The sequence below is a fragment of the Equus caballus genome, chromosome 7 (assembly GCF_041296265.1).
Source record: "Equus caballus isolate H_3958 breed thoroughbred chromosome 7, TB-T2T, whole genome shotgun sequence".
Taxonomy (NCBI): domain Eukaryota; kingdom Metazoa; phylum Chordata; class Mammalia; order Perissodactyla; family Equidae; genus Equus; species Equus caballus.
In genome coordinates, this window is record NC_091690.1 from 87741287 (window position 1) to 87766377 (window position 25091).

Genomic DNA, 25091 nt, shown 5'->3' on the forward strand with positions numbered 1-25091 from the left:
CACCATTCCCTAAATTTCACCATTAGCGATTCATTTATTTGGGTAAACATTGTCCTTTCCAGCCTTTCTTCTCTCTCTTGCCATCATCCCTCCTCCAGCCCTAGGCAACCACTAATCTACTTTCTATCTCTTTAGATTTCCCTAATTTGGACATTTTATATAAATGGGCTCATAGACTGTGTCATCTTCTGGGACTGGCTTCCTCCATTCACCATAATGTTTTAAAGGTTTATCCTCATAGCATGTGTCAGTACTTTACTCTTCTTTATTGCTGAATAATATTCCACCGTATGGATATACCACACATTATTTATCCACCCGTCAACTGATGGACTATTGGGCTATTTCCACTTGGGAAGTATTCTGAATAATGCTGCTATGAACATTCATGTACAAGTTTTTATGTGGGCATATATGTTTTCATTTCTCTTGGGTATATACCTAAGAGAAAAATCTGTGAGTCATATGGGAACTCTATGTTTAACCTTTTGAGGACCTGAAAACTGGTTTCCAAAGACGCTGCACCATTTCACATCACCTGCAGTGTATTAGTGTTCCAATTTCTCCACGTCCTTACCAGCACTTATTAACTATCTGTCTTTTTGAATACAGACATTCTAGTGCGTATGAAGTGCTATCTCATAATGTTTTTGATTTGCATTTCCTTTATGGCTCATGATGTTGAGCATCTTTTCATATTGTTATCAGCCAGTAGTGTATCTTCTTTGGTCTAGCTTTTCTTTTAAACTGCAAGTACCTCTGGACAGGGACCTTGTCCAAATTCAAATGTTACTTATTAGCTGAATTATCTTTGGTAAGTCACTTTTGTTTTTTGAGGAAGATTAGCCCTGAGCTAACTGCTGCCAATCCTCCTCTTTTTGCTGAGGAAAACTGGCCCTGAGCTAACATCCGTGCCCATCTTCCTCAGCTTTATATGTGGGATGCCTACCACAGCATGGCTTGCCAAGCGGTGTGATGTCTACACTGGGATCCGAACCGGTGAACCCCGGGCCGCCGAGAAGCAAGACGTGCGAACTTAACCGCTGTGCCACCGGGCCAGCCCCTCGCTTAACTTTTATTAGCTTCAGGTTCCTTGTTTGTAATGCGGAGATAATAATACAAACTATCTAAAAAAGGAGTGAGAACTGAGATAAGGCATGTAAAGAACTTAGCACACAGCTGGACACTGAATAGGTGGTCAGCAGTGAGGACTATTATTGTTAACAACAGACTTGATCATTAACACTTTACGATCCATAAATTCTTTGAAACAGTTCTTCCCATAAGGGGAGAATCTAAGATCTGGGCCAGAAAAGCTGGGAGAAGGGGGCAAGGGGAGTTCAAAAGGGGGAGAAAAAAGGAAAAAGAAAACGGTTATCGGCAGATCATTTTCAGAGTTGTAGGAGTCACTGCCAGATGCCAGCTGACAGCCTGCTCCTCCAGCCTTCCAATAATGATTTAAGCACCTAATTCACTGTATTAAATCCATTTCTGTTTAGAACAGCTAGTTTCTCCTTACTGCCACTGAACCCTGACAGAAACAGGGAGGAAGGAAGTCTTAGTCACAGCTGTATCACTACAGCCTTGCACACTACATGACATATGACATTAGGTGATCAATAACTGAAGTGAACCAAATAGAATGAATGAGTACATGAATGAATGGAATGAACAAATGGACAAACACCAGAATATGTTTGGAATGCATGCCCAGCTAGGTGATGAGGATCCCCCGCCCCAGAGGGCCCTGGCAGCAGCCAAGCTTCTCCATAACCGTCTGTAATCCAGCACCGCTGCACAGACTCTACAATAGAATACTTATCATTTTTTTGTGGCCCACGCTCAGGGATTATAGACTCTAGAGAATGCTACTTTCTTTTATTTATTTCTTGAAGTCAGGAGTGAGAAGGTAAAAAGGCCTCCACTTAAGCTTTTTGGCATATAAATAGCTCACAGTGGAAAGAAAACGGGAGTCAATGGTTCCAAATTCAAAATAAAGACAGGCTATTCTGACAAGGTCCAAATTACAGAGTGCTCCAGGTGCAAATAAAGAGAGACACTTTTCAGAGAAATCCTATTTTGCTATTCAATTCTGAAAGAGAGAGTCAAGTCAAGAAAACCCTGATAGCCTCCCACAAATCGATTTGGTTTCAGCAGCCATTTGGGGCAGCACGCAGTCAGACAACAAACCATCCTTTAAGCTTCTGTCCTACTTGCCACGTTCCCTTCCTTCAGAGCCTGGAAAAGTATCACGGCCACTTGATTCTGCCACACTGCGCAAAGACAGGCAGGCTCTACATTCCTGATGCACAAACTTGCAAATCACTGTCTTCCCCAGATATCTTTCATGGCTGAAACTGCAGAAGCCTTGCAAGAACCCCGCAGCTATCAGAATATGACAGGTTTGCATTTTGCAGTCTATTTTGGGGTCCCTCTTGACAGGCCTTCATTACTGTAAAACATTCTTTGTTCTTCCATGTTATCATTTATTGAAATCATGTCTAAAACACTCCTTCACTCATGTCCCCTCATTCACTAAGCACAGGCAACTGCTGAGTGCCTACTGTGTGCCCATCCATTGAGAACACAGTTCCTCTAAGCTCTGGACTGATTCTTTTGGGGTCAACACTCCTAAAGGCTGTGTCTCCTAAGTTGTTTTCATTACAGCATTAGTTTAACAGCAAAAAACTGGACAATGCCTAATCATAATGTAACCAACCATAAGGGAATGGTCAAACAAAATATGATGTTTCTACTTGATAGGATATTGTACCACCATTAAAAACAAAGTTTATAAGCAGGCTAAGCTTAATAAATGCTTATATTAAATGAAAACCAAGCAGGACCCATATCAACATAGAATATAATCTCAATTATGTTTATAAAATGCAAAGAATGAATAGGTAAGAATAGGCCAAAATGTTAATTTTAATATTATGGGCAATATCTCCTCTGCATACTTCTCTGAATATTCCTGCTCACTGTAGAAAATTTAAAAAATAAAAGTATAAAAAATAAATAAAAATCACCTCTAACATGCCACCACTATTACTAATTTGGTATTTTGCTGTCCATTATATATGTGAGAATAAAAATTCATAAATATATATATTGCATATATTCCTTGCAAAATTTTTAAAAATCTTTAAAATGGGGAAGAATAAGAAATGTTGTTTACGGGCCGGCCCAGTGGCATAGCGGTTAAGTTCACAAGTTCCGCTTGGGCGGCCCGGGGTTCGCCAGTTCAGATCCCGGGTGCGGACATGGCACCACTTGGCACGCTGTGCTATGGTAGGTGTCCCACATATAAAGTAGAGGAAGATGGGCATGGATGTTAGCTCAGGACCACTTTTCCTCAGCAAAAAAAAAAGAAAGAAAGAAAGAAAGGAAAAAAAGAGGAGGATTGGCAGCAGTTAGCTCAGGGCTAATATTGCTCAAAAAAAAAAAAAAAAAAAGAAACGTTGTTTAGGGGCTGGCCCCATGGCTGAGTGGGTAAGTTCTCACGCTCAGCTTTGGTGGCCCAGGGTTTTGCTGGTTCGGATCCTGGGTGCAGTACATGGCACTGCTCATCAAGCCACGCTGAGGCGGCATACCACATGCCACAACTAGAAGGACTCACAACTAAAATATTCAACTATGTACCGGGGGGCTTTGAGGAGAAGCAGCAGGAGGGAAAAAAAAGAAGAAGATTGGCAACAGATGTTAGCTCAGGTGCCAATCTTAAAAAAAAAAAATGCTGAGACATACGAGGATAATGTACTGTTAACTGAAAGAGTCAAATTATATGTACAATATGAGTAAAAGAACATCCTGTAAAAAGACTTATTTTTCACTGCTTTGTACCCTATCAAATTTGTGCTGTTATATACAACTATTTAAAATAAATGAAAATTATTATTCTCCCACTTCCCTCCAAAATTCCAGAAGAAATATATTAAGATGAAATGAATATGGGTGTTTTTCTCCCCTCTTCCCTATTATCCAATTTTTGATGTAATATAGTTATACCACTTTAAAAAATAATTTTAAAAAGTCTATGCTTTCCTCAAGGTCACCCTAATTCAAAGTATCTATTAGCAATTTCTCTTTAAACAACCTGAGTGCCCCCAAGCAGCCTTCTTTGCTGCAGAGCCCCAGGGATCAGCAGGACAGGGCCCTCTGGTGAATATCTGGGGGGGGGGGGGGGGCCTGCAGGAAACCCTAGTCCCCCATCAACACCTGTGAGCACTTCCTCCAGAGTGAGTAGGGATGCAGAAATGCATCCACGCATGGCGTCGTGGTACTGCCTGAAGGTGAAAGGCTGGGTGAGAAGGCCTCTGAAACGACTGGCAAAGGAGATGAGTGCTTCTTTTTTCCAAATGTCCCTGAGCTCCCTTCCCCAAGCTCCCACGGCACCCTCCTCTGGAATCATGATGGTGATGGATCAGGCACTGAGTAATCATTAGTCTCACAATCCCACCCAAACTCTGAGTTTACAAACACTTTCAGTATTAAAAAGTGTTTCATTTAACACTCAGAAAAAAAAGTTTTTGTACCAGGAATCACACCTCCGCTTTATAGCAGAGGAACATGAGGCTTCAGAAGGCTAAGGGACCCATCCAACAAAAATCCAGGCTTTAGTCTCTAAAGACTACGCTTCCCTTCACAGGCAGCCTCTAGGATCCTGAGTCAGGGACAGCTCTTCTCATTCAGGCTCTTGGCACAGCCTGAGAGGAAATGCTCAGGGGCAGGTGGTGGCCTAGTAAGCCGGTGCCACTCAGTTCAGGACAGCCTAGAGGTTCCAACTGACCATCCGACAAACACCAGGTCCTCGGACACAGTGATTTTGGCTGGAGAGGAGGAGCAGGCTGGGGGGGGTTTACAGTAACCGCCCCCACAGGAGTCAGGAACTACAGACCAGGAACCAGCCCATCTAGGCTTCACAAATCAGAGGGGTTTGAATCTCAGCTCCCCCTCCTACTCTGTGACCTTGAGTAACTTCACCTGTTCCCTCATTTACAAAACAAAGATAGTTACAGCGCTCTCGGTGTAGAGTTTTTGGGGGGATCAAACGAGGTGTGCATTGAGGTAAACACTTCACATGCATTGGCATACAGTAAGCACTCAATAAACAGCAGCAGTATTAATAATCCTGACAATTGATATTAGTAGTCATGATGATTTAGGAGCACATCATAGTGGGAGAAAATGTGTAGCCAAGGGACAATGTCAGAGGTTACTGAAGAAACGAAGGAGCTTCAGTTTCTCCATCTTTTTCCTCTTCAATATGTTCACTGGGAAGCTAGAGCCCCTTTATGTTCAGTGACTTCTCCCCTCAAGATGCGCTGCTAGAAGAATCAGTGAAAACCATGCCATGGACTGTGTGAATTCTGGTGAATTTCCATACATAAATTACTGATCAGAAAGAAGTGATTTCACAAGACCCACAAGGCAACCTCTGAAGTAAAACAGAAGGCAGCCATAGCACCCCAGATACGGAGTGCGGCCTGCTCCCCCTGCACCACCTGAGGCAGCAGCCTGGACACAGGTGAACACTGCACCAAGAGCCTCGGCTCCTGGAAAGCTGGAGCCGCAATCTCACTCTGCCACTGTGACACCTCGGACGTGTCCCCTCTCCGGGCTCGGTTTCCTTGTCTGCAAAATGAAGTGCTCAACTAGCTGAGCTTTACTGCACCAAAGAGCTCAGAGACCTTTCATCTCCAGGTTCATCTGCACGCATCTCTTTGCAGACTAATGCTGGCTTCACTGCCTTCCTTCAGGCCTCGTGCACCAATTATCATGTACCTCTTTGGGTCTGGCAAGGAGAGAAAGGAAGGTGGCACTGGTTTTGATTTTCATAAAATATTTGACAGCCCTTTGGAAACCTCACCATAAAAAGAAACTGGCTCTTGCCAGCCACAGGTAATAAACTAACAACTAATCTTGCAGAGACAATCACCCAAAAGAGGTATCACAATGGCCACCAAGAAGAAGGAGATTAAATTTAAAGCGAGAGAAGGGAAGATTAACTTTATGGGCAGAAAGATGACAAGGGTAATATACTTAGCCAAATACAAGTCTAGAATTGCCGTGCTGAGTTCTGTACTTTTGAATTTGAGAAAACCTCAAGAGCTGGTAATTAGACCTGAATCTTATCATCGCCACTTAATATATGAGTAATGTTTTATAAACACTTCCACCTTCAAGGTGTCACTTAATTCTCATTCACAACAAACACTTCTTTCTACCATAATCAGATGAGGAAACGGGCTCAAAACGGTTAAGACACTTGCCCAAGATCCCACAGCTAAGAAGTGCAGGGCTGGGAGGCCAAGCATGGACTGGAGTCCAAGTTCACTGGTCTTTCCAAGCTTATTTATGCCTTTCCTCTGCAGGCCAAAACAGAGAGGAGGAGAGAGCTTATATTCGGCGTGACTTCATTTATGTGTGCAATCCAGCACAGTAGCCAAGTTGGGAAGAAGCCAGCTATGCAAATTTTAAAAGTGAAGTCCCCAAACATAAAAATAAATGTTGTGGGATGCCATTGGGGAACATCTCTGACACATGGCTTCTGCTGCTAAAGCAGTGATTCTCCATGAGGGTGATTTTGCCCCCCAGGGGACATTCGGCAATGCCTGAAGACATTTTGATTGTCACAACTGGGGGATGCTACTGGCATCCAGGGGGTAGAAGCAAGAGATGCTGCTAAACATCCTACAACACACAGGACAGCCCCCTATAGCAAAGAATAATCTGTTAAAAATAGATGATGGATGACGCTCTCGATCTTAGCAAACCAGAGCAGCAGAAAGATAGGTTATGCTTTCAAAGAACAAAGCTCTCTACTAATATGAGGTGGTATTAATATTCTGGACTTGGCTTCAGGTTTTTCCAGGCTTGGATCCAGCTCTAATTCACTCTGTGACTCTGGGCAAGTCACTTAACCACTCTGTCATATTTCCCCTATAAAACAAGGGGGGGAGGTGGCATTTTTTAACAAAGTGATTCTCAAACATTTCTGTACCTGATAATGGCCTGGGATTCTGGCTAATATGCAAATTCCTAGGTTCCATTCCCAGAGATTCTGCATTTTTAACAAGTACCCCAGGGGAAGCTGTTGTAGTTGGTTAGCAAATTGCAGTTTGAATAGCATGAGAAAACAAACAAAAAATGTGTGTGGCTCTTTCTAAGCAGGATTTGTGAGTTTGAGGAATTGTGCCATCAGTACCCCAGGGGTTAATCTAGAAGCCTCCTGACCTGTGGGAAAACTACAGGGGGCCATCTCAATGGGGCTCCAACTTCTCTAAGGCCGAGAGGGCCTGGGAGGTGGCTCAGCCATGAGACAGGAGCTAAGGAGCAGCTAGAACCACAAAAGTAGTCCCTCAACCTGAGAGGCTGCTCAAGGAACAAAGCCCCAACCACAAAACCACAAACACCCCAAAGAGGGTGGGGAGAGGTGACAGGACTTAGGACATCAAGTCAAATGCATTAGCCAACAAGGAGCAGAACCATTGTCAAATCACAGACAGGAGCCCATGGGAAGACCTGAACACACTCAGTGAAGAGTCTCATTTACTCATGACAATCATTTGGTCCCCTGTTACCTCCTCTGGGAAGAGGTATCTACAACATTTAAGAGGAGACTAGCAGAAGAGAGGCCTTAGAGACCCAGCCTGCAGGGGTAACTGAGAGCCAGGAAGGGCTGAACACGCACTGCAGGCGCCCGTTACTCTGACCTGTCTGTCCTCTAGACCAAAACTGAAAGCCATCCCCTGCCATTCATTCACAGCCCTGTTCCCCATCCCACCCTCCTGTGTCCCATACCCCAAAAGGTTGAGAAATAAGTGAATCCAGGCCCTGGCTAATGAACCAAATATAGGCAGACTCACACCCTGTCCATTCCTTTTCATCTCTCACCTTAATTAAAGCACCCTCATCCTGTCCGGATCTCCTGCTTAATTACCAGGCAGAGGGACACGGTCAGGGCACAGCCTGGGAACAGAAAGGGGAGCCTGGGACATCCACAGGGGCTTTCCAACAAGCCAATACCACACATGAAAGACCGATGCAATCCTTTCACTTGTCATTTTACCCTTTCTGCTTCCATAAAGGATGTGGAACAACCTACTGCCACAGGTATCACAGGCTTCTAACACTCATCTTCCCATAAAGGGAAATTGCTGCTAGGACACGGCAGGCACATCTTACTCTTTATTCTGAGAAAATCACTGAACGTTAGGATCACCTGTGAATTGTTTTTAAAATGATGATGCCAGAGTCCCAACACAGCCCAAGTAAGTCAGAATCTCTGGTGTTGGGTGCCATGCATCAATATTTTTGAAAAAACTCCCGAAGGGATTCTAATGTACAGCCAGGGATGGCATTCACAGGGCTACGGTCTCACAGTGGGGACAGTGAGCTCCAACTCGCAAAGTGAAAATCACCAGCGACATTCATACCCAAAGTGAATTTGGGATAACAATAAAGGGAGACAGAAGGAAAAGCTTCCTCTCTTCAAAAGGAAGAAAAACAATCTGACAGGGAAATTTTAAATAGAGGCTGAAGAGCAGAGAACCAGCTTCTTTACAGAGGGCAGAAAACCAATGCGTTTTGCCTCATAAATGCCTGTTTTATTTCAATCAAGTACTAACACTGTATCAGGCACAGGAGAGAACAGCAAAGTATGAAGTAAGACATCTGGTCTTCAGAGTGTAGACCTTCTAAGGGAGTAAAACTGGAAGCATCGAGCGGTTCCTACTAAGGCAGGATCTCCTGGTGCTGATGTGCAGGGGACGGCAAGGAGCTAGAGGTCAACCAGGCTGCGCCAGGCCCCAGGGATGCTTCAGGCTCCAGCCACACTCAGATACTCCCACAGGTGCTGCAGGACTCAATTTCCAGTCTGTTTCCTGTACCACTCGGTCCACCCTGCTGGCCTATTGCCAGCCAGCTCTAAAATGTCTAAGTGAGGGACACAAGGGGCCTCCTGCTGCCCATGAAGTTGCAGCTATATTAATTTCCCTTCCAAATTAACATTCCACTGCTCCGTAATAAAGCTGTCAGCTCCCAACAAAGGACACTGGCTAAGAAAGGTGGCCAAGGCTGTTCCAGCAGAGGGCACAGTGGCTACTTGATGCCAAGGGTGGGAGGCCCACAGGGGGACCCTAACCTTCCAGACTGACAGCCAGCTTTCTCACCACCAGAATGAACTCAAAAGCCCCTCCCTGAATGGCCATCCCCCCTCACTGCACATTTACCACTTGGCCAATGCGCTTGGGACTGAAACAGAATTAATCCCTGCTCTAGCCACATTTCTTTTTTCCCAGAGAATGAATCTGATAGACCCGCAGTGTCGATAGGAGAGTACCACTCTGAATGCTAATTACCCCAGGAGTTCTGCAGAGGGCTCAGGAGAGGCTGGGACGATGGCCTCCAGGGCGTGGGCACTCCCTGGGTTTAGAAACCCTACCTGGTGTTATCGGCAGCAACCCGGTGCGGGGACCGCCCTCCCAGTCGCAACAGCAGTAGCCAGAGACCCTCAAGTTTCCTCCAGGGTAACATAAGGCTGGTGGCCAGAGCTGCAGCGGTCAGGCAGTGGGGAGAGAAGCAAGTGGGCTGCCTGCAGACAGTGTGAAGCTCCACTCCACTCCACTCCACCGAGGGAAACCGGCAGTGGGTGAGGATTTAAAATGCAGCAGATGAGATTTAGGCTAGATTCACAGATGAACTTCCTGACACAGAGGGAAGCACTGGAAAGGCTGACCCATTACTTAAATTTCACGGTAGAGCAACAAGGGGCTGATTGTACTGTCTGCCAGCAAGCGAATGAGAGGTAAGGAGGCAGCCTTCTGTGCACAACGGTCAGAAGCAGGGACCTCACCAGGCTGGCCCACAGCCGCCTGACATCCACAACTTTTTTGCTTTTTAAAATAAGATAAATAGAACAGTCTGAAAATCCCCAGCAACATGCACTTTTAAATATACTTATTCTTTGATCTAGGAATTCCAATTCTAGGAATCTAAGAAAATGGTAAAAAGAAATCCAGTCAAATATTTTTATATATTTTAGGGGAAAATATGTATTTATGTATTTTAGTGGATGCAATCTAAACGCCCACCTATTGAATAAGGAATGATGAAGAAAATTATGATACATGTACCCCAAGACTATTATGTAGCAAATAAAAATGTTTTTAAGGAATACGTAATAATCTGGGAAATGCATGATATAATGTTAAGTGAATAAAGTATTTTAAACTGTGTATTTTGGAAAAAAAAACAAAAAACAAAACCAACAATGTATATGTGCATTTCAAAAAAGAATGGAGGGAAATACACCAAAGTGTTAGCAATAATCATCTCTGGGTGTGGAGATAAACATTTTTATTTTCTTCTTTTTTGGTATTTTCCAAGTATTCTAAAATAAGCACATTACCCTAATAATCAGAAAATGTAGACATAAAAAAAAGAAAAGAGCAGTGTGCTCTCTGACGTCCCTCAGCGCCATAAATCTACTTCATCTGCACAGCCATTATTCCCAGAAAGCAAAACAGTGACACTCAATCTTGTACTTGGCAAGACAAACATATCCTTGACTCCAAAATGGCTCAGCACACCCACTGCAGCCACCTGAAAACCACTCGTCACCATTTCCCACTGAGAGGCAGAGGGTCTCCCCCTCAAAGATTCATGGGGCTCTCATTCTGTGGCCAGGCCCTCCCTTCACATCCTCTGAAAGGCAAGGGAGAAAGGTGGAATCCTGCAAAGAATTGGGATTTACTGGATTAACCTGCTAAGTTTCGAACTGCCAGATTTAGAGACCATCACTATTTACTGAATGTCCACTATAAGCCAGGAACTGGGCAGGATGCTTTCACATACTTTGCACAGTAGGACTCATTCGCCCCATTTTATACATAAAGAGACTGAAGCTCCAGAACTCACATCAACTTGCCTCAAATCACAGATAGTAAGTGGCAGGGCTGAGACCAAATGCTGCTCACCTGGCTCCAGGTCAGGAAAGGTTTCCTCCTCAGTCACCTCTAGCATCAGCATCTTCGCAGGGAATACGATGCAGACCACACTTCTTCCTTACAGATTTACACCCCACTCTTGGTACCCTGAGACAGTCCACTCACTGTTTCTTGCCCACTTTCTATCTCCATCACCACCCATGGATGCAAACACACTAGCCTCATGTGGATCCACTGCAGCCAAATTCCCCAGCCTGCCTCATGACCCTTAAAGATGATGCTCTGCGGGATGGCGCTCACTGACAAAGCCCTCTCTGGTGGTGTCTGAAGCTCTGGTAAGAGGAGGGGGTCCTACAGCTCACAGCAAAAACACATTCCTCCAAGGATCTCCTTTATGCTCACAACATCTCTGAAGCAGGCAGGCCTTTATCCCCTTTTACAGATGGGGAAACCGAGGTTAGAGAGCGGGCTGACCTGTTCTAAGTCGAATAAGCAGCAGAGCTAGCACTAGAACTCAGGTCACTGATTTCTGGCCCAGTGAGCTTTCTACCACAGATGAGAATAAGGACTTGGGCTCCGAAGCCTGGAGGCCTAGGTCCAAATCTCAGCCCCACTACTTAGAAGCTGTGTGCCCTGGGCTCATGACTTAAGTCTCATTTTCCTCAATCACAACAAGAAGAAGATAACAGTCCCACCTCACAGAGCTGTTGTGAGGATTAAATGAGATAATACATATAAAGAGCTAGCAGGAGCCTGGGATGCTGTCAGCTCTATTATCACCCCACCCTGAAGGCAGAGAAGCAGGACTTTTCCATCTCATCTCCCTCCTATGCGAGGCCCGAAAAGCTTTAGTCTGAAAACAGGGCCATGAGGGCCTGTGCCAACTCACATGGAGCCAGCTGCTGTCTTACGAGGCCTGGCCAGTAGTCCCCACCTGGTCTTCAGATCTTACTGAGACGACTCTGACTACGCTCTTCTCTCTGCCATCAAGGCTCTTCCTCGTCCCCCTTCATTCTCTAAGTCTCCTTCAGTGGCACCTCTGAGGTCAGCTCATCCAGGAAGTCTTCCCGTACCTCCCCAGGCTGGATTGGGTCCCACAGATTCCTACTGGGGTGCTCGCTACAATTATCAAAACTGGCTCTGCACTTCCTGTCTCCCCCACTAGACTCAGCCGCTAAAGGCAGGGACTGTGCTACATGCACGGTCTGATCTTCAGTACGTAGCCATCTGGATTGGTTTCCTACTGCTACCATAACAAATAAAATAACACAAATTTATCATTTTACAGTTCTGGAGGTCAAAAGTCCAAAATCAGTTTCACGGGGCTAAATTCAAAGTGGCCGCAGGGCTGCATTCCTTCTGGAGGCTCCAGGGGAGAATCCATCCTCGCCTTCTTCAGCTTCGGAGGCTGCCTGCATTCCCTGCTCACCGCCCCCGCATCACTCTGATCTCTACTACTGCTGTCACGTTCCCTCCTCTCCACTCTGACCCTTCCAATTACACTGGGCTCTCCAGACAATCCAGGATAATCTCCCTATCCCAGGATCCTTCACTTCATCACACCATTTACCACATAAAGTAACATATTTGCACGTTCTGGGGATTAGAACAAGGACATCTTTTGGGGAGGGGGCCATCATTCGGCCTACTTCACTATCACAGCACCCAGGGTACAGCAGGCGGACGGGGACTGTCTGCCTCATGCAAGGGACCATGTTCCACGTGGTTCTAAACCACTGAGAAGTAGAACCTTCCAGCTGGTTTGGGGGGGGAAAGCCAAAATCTCCCAAAGGGAGCCCTCTCTCCATAACCAACAACTCCGAGTTTCTTTGGCTAACATGGAAGCAGCCCACACCTACGCTCCACACCTCCACGTTAGGTAAAAACCTACTAGTTGATTCTCTGAACTCTGAAAGCATGGATAGATGAATCAATCTCAAAAACCATCCGGTAATTGCCCTTTAGAAAGACTGACAGGCACAGTCTATGTCTTCCTAGAGCTCACAATCCACAGAGCGTCATTGCAATGTGAACAGAAGCCAAAAGGCAGCAGGATAAGGGTTCTATCACTTACCAGCATGAGTCAGATTTGATAAATATCGCATATTATAAATACAGCACATTCTTTGAAATTTCATCAAAATCAAGCTTTAAATTAGCAGGCTACAGTGGCAACCTAGCAACTCAACCACATTCGTTTCCACTTGAGCCTGGTACCTGAACAAGAAAGTGTCAGAACCTCAGAGGAAAAGGGCAGGCTAGGTCCAGGGCTCACCCACGATGTGGAATGTGGCAAGTAAGGAGGGGCAATGGAAGGAGCCCAAGCTGAGACCTGAACCCTGACTCTCCAATCTATCCTATGTGACCATGGGCTTATTAATCAACCTCTCTGAGCTTTCTCAATATAAACACAATGAATCCATTAATACCCACAGGTAAAATGCCTAGGGTGGGGCTGGCCCCCTCCTTCCTGCCACTGAAAGAATCAAGCTGGCAGAGCAAGTACACCCTCTCAGAGGGTGCAAATTGGTGCATGTGCATGATACGCATGGCCCCCACACACCTCCATGATTTCTGCCACGTCCCTGTCCAACCTGTACTTCCACTTTTCTTGAAATAGACCACAAAGACTAGCCACATCCTAAGCAATAACAGCTGCCAAACAATGAGTCTGACGTTCGAGCTATAGTTCTCTTCAAACACACGCGAGAAAAATCATATACTCATGTACAAAACTATTAAAATAAAAAATATTCACCCCTGTATTATCTCATTTCCTGTCACTCTTTGGAAAACGCTGGTGAAAAAACCTGAGTTCTGGTCTCAGCTTAATTAAAAACTATTATGTATGCTCTTCTCTGAGACTCAGTTTCCTCCAAATAATACAGAGGATGGTGTAGACAGCCTTTCCTTCTCCTTCCCGCTCTGAGCTTTATTATCAAGTGGTCCAAATAAGCAAAAGAATCCAAGCAGGGAACTTTCTAAGAAGGTAACGAATACCACTCAAAATGATTAGAGTCCTTCATCTTAAAACCAGATGGAGGAAAAGGATAAGAAATAGCATGACAAAGAGGGATAGGCCGCACTTTCCTTCATCTCCAAAGACTCTGACTTTGTGCTTCTCCTTCATGGGATTTATTACATCAGCAGTTTTTCACCAGAGAGGGCACTTGGTTTTGTAAAGGGGACAACCTAGATGTGAATCCCAGCTCGGGTGGTTGTCGGGTTTTATCAACTGAGGCAAGACATATAACCTCGCAGTTTCCACAGCTGTAAAATGGGTAATACCTCCTTGGGGTTGGGGATTAAGTGTGAGTAACTTGTCTAAAGCACCTGGCACAGGCTGGCTACAACCGCTGTTCGCTATGACTATCGTGCCTGTACTAAGCGGAGGAGTACGTGTCTGCCTCTGGCCCTCAATTACAAACTCTCTGAAGGCAGGAACACCTTGCTCATCTTCCACTCCTCCACTGTGCCTAGCATAGCGTGTCACACAAAATAAAGATCTCAACCCGCATTAGGAGCAGAAAGAGTGCTTGCTCCACCACAGGAAACTGGCTATGACCGGAGACGTGTAAATAAGAAGCGAATCTTCCCCAACAAAAAACAAATGTTCCCTCTTCCTAAAATAAAAGTCTTAAGAAATCCACCAAAAGTAAACAGTGGTTGTCTTTGGTGCTTGGGGCGTGATCCCTCCCTTCTATCTTCCTTTGTAACATTCTAAATTTTCCACAATGTGTACATAATAGGAAAAATTATTTAAAGTATTACAAGGATTAATGCGAATGCTTGACTCTGAATCAGAAAGTAGGAGACCTGGGGTCCAGTCTCCCATTACATATCTGGCTACCTGACCTCAGGCAAATCACTCCACTTTCCAATGAAATGACAGGAACAATAGCCACTCTGATGACATCACCAGGCTGCTGGGAGCCAGGGCGCCCAGGTCCAGGCCACGAACACCCTATCACCGCTGACGAGAGCTCTGGAATCTTCCAAGCATGCCTGGAGGCCCACGAGTTTTCACTTTTTATTCCTAACCAGACCTTTATTCCTTTATTTGTGTCATACCCTCATAAATGTTATTCTTGTCATAAAAAGAAATAATAACCCACAAAGCTGCAGCCTTTTTCTCATCCTATAAACGTGCTACAAAACTAATGAGAACGAATTTGAGGCTGTGATCATAACTCTCTGTTAATGAGCACCACCCGTGTTTGAAACACCACCAGCTGTGAGCCCTTATTTTCACAGTGTGTTTTGTTTCTTTCTTCCATTTTTTTTTTTTCCTAATACACTTAAAACTTCAGACCTGAGTACTCACTGGCAGATCGTTTGGATCAGAGGGAAGGAGGCAAAACAGCTAACCAGAACCATCAGAAAGAAAGCTGGGACCTTGGAAACTTGGAGCCTAATTGTCGGCTCTAAACCAAACACTTCCCCTGCCTAAAGTCAAATCAAACTAGCAACCTCTTTTTTTAATCCATAAACATTTAGTTTATTTACACGAATTACACTCAAGTCAGAAGGAGATACAACTGATTCTCAGCATGCAGGTGTGGCCCAGCACTGAGGAAGCTGATGTACAACTGCACCACCATCCTAACAGCAACTATCTTTGATCCACCAGCACCCTCATTCTTAAAAGGCACCATTAGGCGAGTGAGAACAGAGGGTGACAGTCCCACACAGATGACTCTTAAAAGGCACAGCCAAGAAGGGGCTGTGTCCATTAGCCCTGCAGAGCCGGGGGGAGAGGACAAGAAAGGACAAGAAAGGGGCACCAAAAGAACAAACTGACCAATACGGACCTCTTTTACTCACGTTACAAACTTATATCCAAAATTAGCTGGAAAGGTAGGTCAATGGAAGGAAGGCAGAGTGCAAATGTATTTGCAGAAACTTCCGTTTATTCCTTCCTCTGGGAGACAGAGGTCTTCAGATGCATGATTTCCACAGGGGTCAGTCACCCAACAATAACAGTTACAATTCCTAACAGTTCAACTTTCTCATCAATAAAATGTGGGCAATAATCAACTGCATCATAAATTGTTGTGAAAATTAAATGAGGTAATACACAAAAGCACTGAGAACAGTGTCTGGTACATAGCAAGCTACCAATAATTATTCGCACGCCACATTACAATTTTTCATACGTTATCCCATTTGATCATAAGAACTGTGTGCGAGGCAGGTTTTATTCTCACAGGACACTGGTTCAAGGAGATAAAGGACTTGTCCAGAGTTACAAAGCTAAAGGGCCAGGAATCCAGTTGCTCTTAGGACTAACATTCCCTAATCATGGCTGGACCAGAGATGGCTGCTTTAGCAGGAGTTGTACCTTTCCAGTTCAACTGCACTGTGGGCCTGCAGTCAGGGATTCACGATCTCCAAGGCCTCTCTGAATAACCTGAGGCTGGAAAACAGGTTTGATGTGAAGGTGAGATGACACCCTTCCAGAACAGGACTCACATCTGACCCTGGGAGCCTGAGTATCGCCTCTGGGGTGGGCACAAAATGACATTTCTGACATTCTCATTTTCTACATAATAAAACAACTCTCAGCTGCTGCTCCAAGGATCGTCTAGTTACCTGTAATTAATTAAAAACAGCTACCAATTAACAAGCACTATGTTAAACCCTTTACAAACATCTCATAATCCTCACAATTATCTGGGCGGAGGTGAAGAGAGGTATCCGCATCCCTCTTTAATAGGCAAGGAAATGGGGGATTCAGAGAGGCACAAGGACACGAATCCAGTTTGAACCCATCCGCCTGAATTTAACCCCTTGTTCTATTTCCCCTTGCTCCTGGATACACACCCACAGGGCACAGGCCTGGAACACGAGGCTCTTCTCTCTTCAGGGACAGTATAAAACCTAGGGAAGGATTTCGTGCTTTTGCAAATCAAGACTACAACGGCTGCCAGGGTCTTTTTTTTTTTTTTTTGAGGAAGATTAACCCTGAGCTAACATCTGTTGCCAATCCTCCTTTTTGCTGAGGAAAACTGACCCTGAGCTAACATCCGTGCCCATCTTCCTCTAACTTTATATGTGGGACGCCTGCCACAGCACGGCTTGCCAAGTGGTGCCATGTCTGCACCTGGGATCTGAACCGGAGAACCCTGGGCTACCGAACCGGATGGTGTGGAACTTAACCGCTGCACCAGAGGGCCGGCCCCTCTTGATCTTACGTGATTCAGAACAAACCTTCAGAGCACCTCTCCCTTAGCCTGGGTACTTCCTCCTGCTGCCTGTCTCAGGAAGGGGCTCCCTGCCATGGCTGCTACTGAGGAACACAGTGACAGCCGCCATCAGCCCCAGGGCCTCCGCTAGGAGGGACAAGAGAAGACAAAGCCCAGGAGCTAGGGTACAGAAACAAGCCGTGCCTTTTCCCAGCTTGCAGGAGCTATCAGGCCCCAGGAGAGAGGCCTCGGCTGATACTGGACTCATCAGCGCCTGCTCTGCCAAGCACAGACAGCAGGAACAGGACATACGGAAGAATCTCCAACCAGCCCTGCTCACTCCTCTGACCCTACCACCCATAGTGCCCTCCCCGCCTTCTGCTCATCTCTCAATGCCCCAGGGACCCTACTACCACCTTCTCTTTGTAGAATCACCTTGAGCAGCTTCCCCAGACAGTGGCCAGGCCATTATCAGTGAACATTCAGCCAAGACCAACACGTCTGCAAGGTGAGCAGACATTAGATGGCAGCCTTGGGCAGATTTCCCATAATAGAAAAAACTTGTTCTTAATCACCGCCATCTCCAAACCCTCAACCTGCAGAGTGCCAGCAGATCACCAGCAGCTTGGGGCACTGCTGGAGAAGGTGGCACTTTTAAAAGCATGTGTTGGGGGAGGGGTGCCACTGAATTTACATACCACAAACTCAAGTGGGAGGACAAGTGGAACGGACTCCCCAGTAACCCAGGACTCAGGGTCAGCAGTCTCTCTGAAGCCAAGCCCTCCTTTATCATTGCCTCTCTGGAAGGCTGGGGTGAGATGTGGCCTGTGTGTCCCTGGACAGCCATCAGGACAGTCCAGCCCTGGAGACCAGAGCCAGGAGGAAGGTGAACACAGTGAGCCAAGTCACTGAAGAATGGGACAGAAAATTAGGGGGAGGGATGTGGGGTACTACAGCAGGCTGTTTCAGAGAACTTCTGATACAATGCACAGCCCACAGCCAGTGCTAAAATCTCCCTCCCTACAGTCCTCACCCCCATAAGCCCAACCCCTACACACTCCTCTCCCCATACGCCCATGCCCCCTCTATACACTCCTCACCCCCATAAGTCCATCCCCGTCTACACACTCCTCTCCCCCATATGCCCATTCCCCTCTAAACACTCCTCTCCCCCATAAGCCCATCCCTGTCCTCACACTCCTCTCCCCCATACTCCCATCCCCCCTCTACACTACTCTCCCCCATAAGCCCAGCCCCCTCTAAACACTCTTCACCCCCATACACCCATCCCCCTACACACTCCTCTCCCCATATGCCCATCCCTCCTCTACACACTCCTCTCCCCCATACGCCCATCCCTCTCTACACACTCCTCTCCCCCATAAGCCCATCCCTCTCTACACACTCCTCACCCCCATAAGTCCAGTCCCCTCTTGTACCTCTGAGCATCAGCTTCCAAGACATGCTATTCTTCTCAACGCTCCTACTCTACAGATCCATCAACTCTTCTGTTTACAAGGCTGAGGACTCTATCCTAAGCTGGCAAAGAAAAAACAGTTTCCCAGGTCTCTAAGGCACAATGCTGCCAGGAGGGCTGAGTTTAGTGACTCTCCTCAGGCCCCAGCTGGGGCAAAATCTGCTCAGGCCTGCCTCCAACCACCCTATCCAACCAACCTCCCCAAAACCGAGCGCCACCCCCAGCCTTCCATTAAGCCTGCGCCCTCCCGATCCCATTCAGTATAACCCAGCACACACAGCACACCTTGTGAGACAGAAGCCACCTTTTCCCAGCCAGGGGCAAGGGAAACTGAAACCGCTCTGAGGGAACTCCGCCCTCGGCTCTTTCCCACCTTGACCTCTTCCTTCCTCTGGGCGCTGAAGGCACTGGGAGGGACAGGTCAGGTGACCACCTGGCAGACACGTTGGCCTGTCTTAGAGACCAGGGCCAAGGCCACTTGTTGAGCGGTGTGGAGGTGTTCAGGCATAGGGCTCGGACAGGGCAGCGCTTCTCACTGTGCCTCTGACTGCCGGCTGAGGAGTCAGGTCTCACACACCTGGCCTGGAAGCTTCATCAGGAAGCTGCCCTGAGGCAGGGGGTGGGAAGCAGGTTAGTTTCACAAGGCAAAGGAGGAAAGGTACCGGCTGGTTCAAAAGTGGTTAAAAACCCAGAGATGCTCCCTTTCTGTCCTCCCGGGGGAGATGAGCTGTCCCACGGATCGGGAAGAGGGATCCCTTCCTCGGAGCGCCGGTCACCGGGGGAATGCCAGGATCTTTCTCAGGAAACAGGCTGCAATACCTTGGGCTTAATCCTTGGTTGCCAAAAAGGGAAAGAAAAACCTGCAACCTACCAATCTCATTTCCAGATTCCCTCTCTCCAGCCCAGACACATTAATAATTAACTTGCCTACCCGGGAGCTCGCCGGCGTTGCCATAAAAGATGAGTAATGGCATCGGAGCCCCGGCCCCATGCCCGCCGGCTTCTGGGCTCGGGGCTGGGACGGGCGTCTGGAACAAAGCCTCCGCATTCCTCCGGGAAGGTGTGTCTGAAACCAGACCTGTCAACGGGCGAGAAGCTGACCCCTAAACCTCCTCCTTAGACAGCTCCCAACCAGAACGGGGATGGGGTGGGAGAGGGGGAAAGAGGGGAGGAGGGGCGGGCGCCCGGGCACGCGGGGCGGAACTGGTGGTGAGGTCGCCTCTGCCCACTTCCCCATCCCCCCTCCGCGACTGGTGCCCCCAACTACAGCCGATTTTGGGAAGCAGCGCTGTCTGCTGAGAGATAATCTGTTACCATGAACGCAGCCTGTACTTGGACACAATTCTCAAAACAACAAGGCAGCTCCCTCGGCGCCCTTCCCAATGAGTAACCCAAAGCCCGGCGCCGGCTCAGTGAATTCTCTCGCTGAAACTCCAGCGGCGAGCTGCGGCTCCCACGCCGATGGCCGGCCGGGGACAAACCGGCTCCCGACAAGCCAACGGCCAGGCACAAAAGCACCCCCCAATGCAACCCGTGCACCGTGCACCCTGCCGACCCAACAGCCCGCAGCCCCCCGAAAGTTACGGCGCACGGACACACCTGCAGGCCCCCCGCAGCGGCCCCTGCCAGGCCCCCAGGGCGGAGGGGAACGCGTCCCCGGGCGGGCAGCGCCGCGGCTCCATGCGCCCGGGCCGGCCACCGGTCAGCAGCGCTGGGCGGTGAAGCGCGCTGTGGCCTCAGCGCGCCCGCGGCGCATCGCGCGCCCTCCTCGTCCTCGCCTGGGCCTTCCCTGAGAGCCCACACCCACTTGACATCAGCGCAGATCAAAGCACGTGGCGCAGCGCCAGACGGCGGACCCCGGCGGTCCAGAGCGCGCCCCGGGTGCCGCCGCTCGGCCAGGACAGCGCGTCCCAGCGCGGCACATCCCTCTCCTTGCAGAGGATGCTGCAAGCAGGAGTCGGGTAGGGAGACCAAGGAGGGGGAAGGAAACCGGCGGAGGGGCAGGACCTGCCGCTTAACAGCAGCGCTGCTCTGGAGCCCAGCCAGCCACCAGCAGACCTTACAGCCCTGGTCGCAAGCGCCCATCGACTGTGAAGACCCACGTTGCCGTCCTCTCCCCGCCAAGGAGAGCCCTGACCTTGAATTCTCTTCACCAGAATGACTCAAGGAGGCTCCTCTCTAACCACCCCTCCTAAATTGCCAGGCTGATTCTGCCAAGCCAGCAATGACTGTGTGGTTGATGTGGTTGCTGACCCCATCACCCAGGAGGCGGCTCTCGGGCACCCAGAGAAGCAGACCGAACCCTCTGGCTTGTCTCTACGTTAGCTGCCTCAACTGGGTCTTCTTTCTTTCTCTCTTCTCTTAATGTCCTTGGCAATAAGGGACAGTGCACTGGTTCTGCAGGCAATCAGAAGCAGCACCGCTTAGCAGCCTTCTAATTCACTCATTAGCATGCATACAAATAGGCAAACATTCACGCATTTAAGGCTCAGTATGTACCAGAAGCAGCAGATAAAATAAACAACCTACACTCAGAGAACATATAGTCTAGTCAGGGAGAAAGACATTAAACACAAAATAAGGTAATTATAATTGTTACAAGGGTATTCCAGATTAGAGGTGCTATAAGAATTCACACAGAGACCTCAACTACCTTGGCAGTCCAAAAAGGCTTCCCTGAGGAGGTGTCATTTGAGCTTCCTGGGCATGATGAGAAGTTATCCAGGAGGAGAGAAAGTTCAGGCAAAGACCACGGTTATTAAAGTGTAAGCTCACTCCCATTCACAGATGCAGATGATCAAGCAGAAGTGAACGGCCATGCTGGAGACCCCTGGACCTTTGTCCAGGAGGGGCATGGGGGAGCTCACAGGCTCTGGAATACAGCCTGGTCGTCTGTCCAAGGAGGCTCTTATGTCTGTTTTCTTGTCTCTCCCTGAACCAAGCTGTCCCACCTCAATGGAAGAGCTCTGAAGAGTCAGGAGCTTTTACCTCTGGCTCCAACTGCATCACCAGTTTGCTGTGTGGCTCTACAGAAATCCCTTCCACTCTCTGATTTCAGTTTCTCTATCTAATATGAGGGGTTGGATTAGGACAGTGTTTCTCCATTTTATTTTTTAAAATACATACTCCCTTTTGGGGAAATATACAAACGTCATTCCTGTTCTCTAGCATCTACGATGACAAGACATCAAATCATTTTCCAAATCAAAAATTATAATTTGAATATGCTCTTAAAACTACATATGCCCTTTAAGTATTAAGTAATATTGTCTTTAGATGTCTGCTGAAGATAACTTGGAGGCAGGAGTAAAGAAATGGTCTCTAAGCTCATCCTTTTCCTGTTATCTGTCCCTGTCCCTCCCACACGAACCTGGTCACCAGCATTTATCATCTCTAGCCTTATTTTATTCTTTCCAGGATAAATTGGCCAGGCAATGAATAGAAACCCTGGGTCATCCAAAAAAAACAAAAAAAAGGTCATGCTATGGAAGACTCTTCTGAATAATAATTTCCAGTAATGCTGGGAAATAGACACTTTGAAGGAAGCACACAATGTTCCTGGGGACAAATTAGCAATATGAATTAAAAGCCTTAAAAATGTTCATATCCCTTGAACCATCAATTCCACATCTAAGAATTTATCCTCAAGACATAATTATGAATGAATGCAAAGATTTATCCACAACGTTGTTCATTTCACCCTTTTTATAACAGCAAATAATTGGAAACAATCTAAATGCACAACAGGAGATTGGTTAATAAACTGTGGTACATCTTTATAACTGAACATATGCAACTTTAAAAAATAATACATAGAACATTTACTGTTGAATAAAACAAAGTTTACAAAACAAATGCTCCCAATTGTGTGTGTGTGCACATGTGTGTGTTGAGGGTAGTAAACACCTATGCTGGAGTTGCACTCTGTTCATTCCCCTTGCTGGCTGACTCAGAACCCCCTGGAGCAAACTGTGGTGCCACCACGGCATGTCATCCTCACAAGTCAATCTACTAACCAATATTAAAGTTACAGAAGCTTGGTATTAAAACAGAATGGAATAAACCTTACAGGCAGGAACATAGTTCGATTTTCCACCATCCACTCACCATTAGGGATTTCATAGTAATCTTAAAGGTGGAATGTTTTTTCCCCCAACTTTTCATTTCACACAGGTTTTTCAGTTGTTCTCTCCTTGAGTCTAGTTCAGCGGTTTCCAAACTTTAGAGTGCATAAAAATTACTGTCCATGGTGGTTTAGAGTAATTTTGACTTTATGAGATTCTTTTCCCTTATACTCTGAGTTTACAACCACTGTATGACAGTTCAGAAAAAAGACTACCAGGATATTTACCAAAACCTTAACAATGTTGGAATTACAGTGGATTTTTATTCCCTTCCTTGGGATTTTCTGTGTCTTCCAAGTTGTCTGACAATAAACATATATTATCTTGGTAATCAGAAAATAAAATGCTACCTAAAAATAAGTGGATTAAAAACTCTCCGAAAGATAAAAAGAAACTATGCCTTGACCTTAACAGAGGTGACCCCGACCATGCCCTTCATAGCCCTCCCCTCTGCAAGCTCTGATACTGCCCTAGTTGGTGCCCTGACACCCAAGGACAGACAGTACATCGTCGCTAGGATACCATGCAGGAAAAACTGGCAAGAAAATTATTTTTACCTTTACCTCCTGGGCTGTGCTTATAATAATGCCCAGAAGCTTAGACTAAAGGGTCCCAAATGAAGCAGCCAAGACCATCCACTAATGGATCTCCCCTACCCCTGAAACTCTCTACCAAATATTCTGGGTTCTCAATAAACTGACAAAATGTAAGGTGTATACCCTTGGTCCTAAGGACAAAAAAACTGTTCAGCCTGCTTTTTCCAGACCTGATGGTGCCACCAAACACACTGGCAAGGACCAGTAGGAAAAGAACAGGCCATAAATCAGACTGGGCTCAGCCAGTAACTAGTTGGATGATGTGTGCCTCAGTTTCCCTCCGTTAAACAGCCTAATAAAGGCTCTCCTTTTAAGGTGGTGGAAATAAAAGCATTATGACAAAGTGAACAGCACCACCTCACTGTAGGGTGTTATTATTTAATGAAAGTATGTGCTGGGACTTTTGTTGGGGGGGAAGAGCTGGCTAGTTGTGGCTTCTTAGGCAGAAGGCTGGTAAACTGCAGTTTGCCTCACATTTCAAGCTTTCCAAGAACCTAGAGTGCTCACAAACCAGATGAAGGAGCTGATGTGGGAAAGACAGCTGTGCTGACTTTCTCTGTGGCATCACTCAGGAACTCAAGTCAAGGACAGAAGGCAGGGGGGATTAAACCTCCAAGCCGGGGGCCCAGGTTTATCAAAACACAAAGGGCAAAAGCCACCAGGCGGCATCTAAAGATGAGGGATGCTTGTGTTCTTTGGCCACTTTAATTCAATAATTATTTAATCTCCCACCAGGCACTGCAACTAAACATACTCTCTGCTCAAAATAAAACACATGACTTCCAAGCCAGACAGCAGCCATTAGGTTACATTTTAAATCCACCTAGAGTCTAATAAAGCTAATTTTACTGTTATGGTGTCTATTAAAACATGGGGCCTTTGTTTAGAGACTGAAAGAGTGGAGGAACGCACAGACTTCAAGAGCTGAGAGTTTTGATTATTCCAGAATTATTTCTGGGAAGGAAGTAATAAGAACAAACCTGATTTTTTTAAAAATGACTTTACTGGGGCCAAGTGTATGAGAAAGTGTGCTCTTGTACAACTATAGAGCACCCTCGAGAACAGACTAGCACCCACCCAGCCAGGCATCAGCTCAGGGACAGAAATGAGGCACCCTGCTCCACCTAAGCAGGAAAGATTGAACACTGACTATGGAAGCCACCTTGGGCCTGGGACCTGGAGCCTAAGAATGTGCAGGATGGGAAAACAGCCTACTTGCTCGACAGCCGGAGACCAAGAGCTACCCAAACGAGAGTTTTGACAAAACGAATTTATGACTAAATATATACCAATAAAACTACAAAAGATAAAGCTATAAAATCTACAAAGATTTTTTTAAAAATCCAGAACAAAACCAAATCACAAAACTTTTAATTAGCTAGAGCACATGTTTATGGCCAATGATCTTCATACACCCATTTTAATCAGAAAAACCTCCAGGGGATTATTTTAAAAAGCAGATTCCAGGGATCCATCCCTAGAGAATCTCATGGCAAAAGTCCAGGGCGAACCCAGGAATTTGCATTTTAGCCAGCATCCCAGGTGATTTGGCTGTGTGGTCTGGAGCCCACACTTTGAGACATTCAATGGTAAAAGGCCAGGAAGGCCTCACACACCTGTGTCCCCTTGCCTTCTACCGGGCGTCACCCAAGTAGGCTTGAATCAATTGATAATTGAAGCTGAATGAATCCAACTGATACCTCTTGTGAAACCTCAACAAAATTACAACACAACTAGGGCATGATGACGAATGCCAGAAA

The 25091-nt window shown here is 46.6% G+C and overlaps 1 protein-coding gene and 1 long non-coding RNA gene across 33 annotated transcripts in view; both read right to left on the minus strand.

Moving 5' to 3' along the window:
• PLEKHA7 (pleckstrin homology domain containing A7) overlaps nt 1-25091 on the minus strand; it is a 198749-nt gene that overhangs the window by 104896 nt on the left and 68762 nt on the right. For 8 of the 32 annotated variants that reach the window (XR_011441150.1, XM_070274882.1, XM_070274880.1 and 5 more), the window contains exon 1: nt 20211-20703. The exons of 23 other annotated variants lie outside the window; for them this stretch is intronic. Coding sequence is in view for 7 of the 9 variants with exons in the window: in XM_070274882.1 (XP_070130983.1) it covers nt 20211-20293 (83 nt within the window). In the remaining 2 variants the exon portion in view is untranslated. Of the gene's footprint in view, nt 1-19273; nt 19296-20210; nt 20704-25091 lie in introns of those variants that run through there. One more of the 32 variants, XM_023646125.2, reaches the window with a different exon arrangement.
• LOC111774372 (uncharacterized) lies at nt 15208-18772 on the minus strand. Its single transcript, XR_002809362.2, has 3 exons — nt 18574-18772; nt 17833-17996; nt 15208-16365 (listed from the first exon to the last, which is right to left on the minus strand). It is a non-coding gene; the product is annotated as an uncharacterized lncRNA (long non-coding RNA).